The sequence below is a fragment of the Otolemur garnettii genome, unplaced genomic scaffold (genome assembly GCF_000181295.1).
Source record: "Otolemur garnettii isolate 467f Iridium unplaced genomic scaffold, OtoGar3 scaffold00683, whole genome shotgun sequence".
NCBI lineage: Eukaryota > Metazoa > Chordata > Mammalia > Primates > Galagidae > Otolemur > Otolemur garnettii.
Genome location: NW_003853078.1, coordinates 388 through 1,905, shown reverse-complemented (window position 1 = coordinate 1,905; position 1,518 = coordinate 388). Strand labels below are relative to the sequence as shown.

Sequence of the window (1,518 nt, the reverse complement as noted above, 5' to 3'; positions counted from 1 at the left end):
TTAAACTAAAACAAGAAAAATTTGATTTAATTCTTTAAAAAAGAGTATTCTGTTATAAAATATTCTTCATTTTAAAATTAATGCATAGTTCACCTATCGCTATTTATCAAGAAAATAGAAAAACAAACTGCAAAGCAATAAATCCTGTTGTGAGTGTTTGTCATGAAAATCCAAGCGATAAAAGTAACATCACATACAATAATCTTTTCATTTCAAGAAGGCACAAATATTTCTCTTTTCTTCTGATTCTTCTCTTGGTCCTTTCTAGATTTAGGATAGCCATGACACAAGGAAATGGCACCGAAGTGACCGAATTCTTTCTCCTGGGATTTGCTGCCCAACATGAGTTTCGGTACATCCTCTTCATTGTATTTCTTCTGATCTATGTCACCTCCATGGTGGGTAATATTGGAATGATCCTACTCATCAAGACAGATTCCAGACTTCAAACACCCATGTACTTTTTCCTACATCACTTGGCTTTTGTTGATATCTGTTACACCTCAGCTATCACTCCCAAGATGCTCCAAAACTTCACAGAAGAAAATAATTCAATATCACTCGGGGGCTGTGTACTGCAATTACTGGTTTATGCTACGTTTGCAACCAGTGACTGTTACCTCCTGGCTGCTATGGCAGTGGACCGTTTTGTAGCCATCTGTAAGCCCCTTCGCTACCCCATAATCATGTCCCGAACAGTCTGCATCCAGTTGGTAGCTGGATCGTATGTCATGGGCTCATTAAATGCCTCCGTACACACAGGCTTTACATTTTCTCTGTCCTTCTGCAGGTCCAACCACATCAATCACTTTTTCTGTGATGTTCCCCCAATTCTCGCCCTTTCATGCTCCAACATTCACGTCAACATCATGCTGCTTGTTGTCTTTGTGGGATTTAACCTGCTGTTCACTGTGTGGGTGGTCATATTCTCCTACATCCACATCATGGCTGCCATCCTGAAGATGACCTCCACTGCAGGGAGGAAAAAGGCCTTCTCCACCTGCGCCTCCCACCTGACGGCCGTCACCATCTTCTACGGAACCCTCTCTTACATGTACTTACAGCCTCATTCTGATAACTCCCAGGAGAATATGAAAGTGTCTTCTATATTTTATGGAATTGTGATTCCCATGTTGAACCCTCTGATCTATAGCTTGAGAAATAAGGAGGTAAAAGAAGCTTTAAAAGTGATAGGGAAAAAGTTCTTCAGGATTGGACCCAATTACTAAAATTCAGTACATCAAAGCACTTAGTACTGATGTTCTACCAGAATTTAATGTTTCTAAAAGAGGGAACATGTTCACATCATAGACTAATGTGACTTCTTTCAGTGGATAAGCTCTTGTGTCGTGGGAAATATCACAGAAACATCTCTTGGAACTGAAAAATGCTTCTTAGGAGATACCGACTCTACGCTAGTTTCAAAGTGTCTGACTTCACAATTCAGGCACAAAGGGATTAAAGGAGAATATCCCCTCCATAAAGATAGTTGGAAAGATCCCTAATTACACAGGGAAT

At 40.1% G+C, this 1,518-nt stretch overlaps 1 protein-coding gene across 1 annotated transcript; it reads left to right on the top strand.

The window, feature by feature from the left end:
• Window positions 1-281: 281 nt before the first annotated feature.
• LOC100946818 (putative olfactory receptor 5AK3) lies at window positions 282-1,229 on the top strand. Its single transcript, XM_003803778.2, has one exon. It carries the CDS (start codon window positions 282-284, stop codon window positions 1,227-1,229), a length of 948 nt encoding a protein of 315 aa, XP_003803826.2.
• The last annotated feature ends 289 nt before the right edge of the window (window positions 1,230-1,518 follow it).

Excerpts from the sequence above, each read along its gene's own strand:
- LOC100946818 (XM_003803778.2), top strand. The coding sequence starts at position 282 with ATGACACAAGGAAATGGCACCGAAGTGACCGAATTCTTTCTCCTGGGA.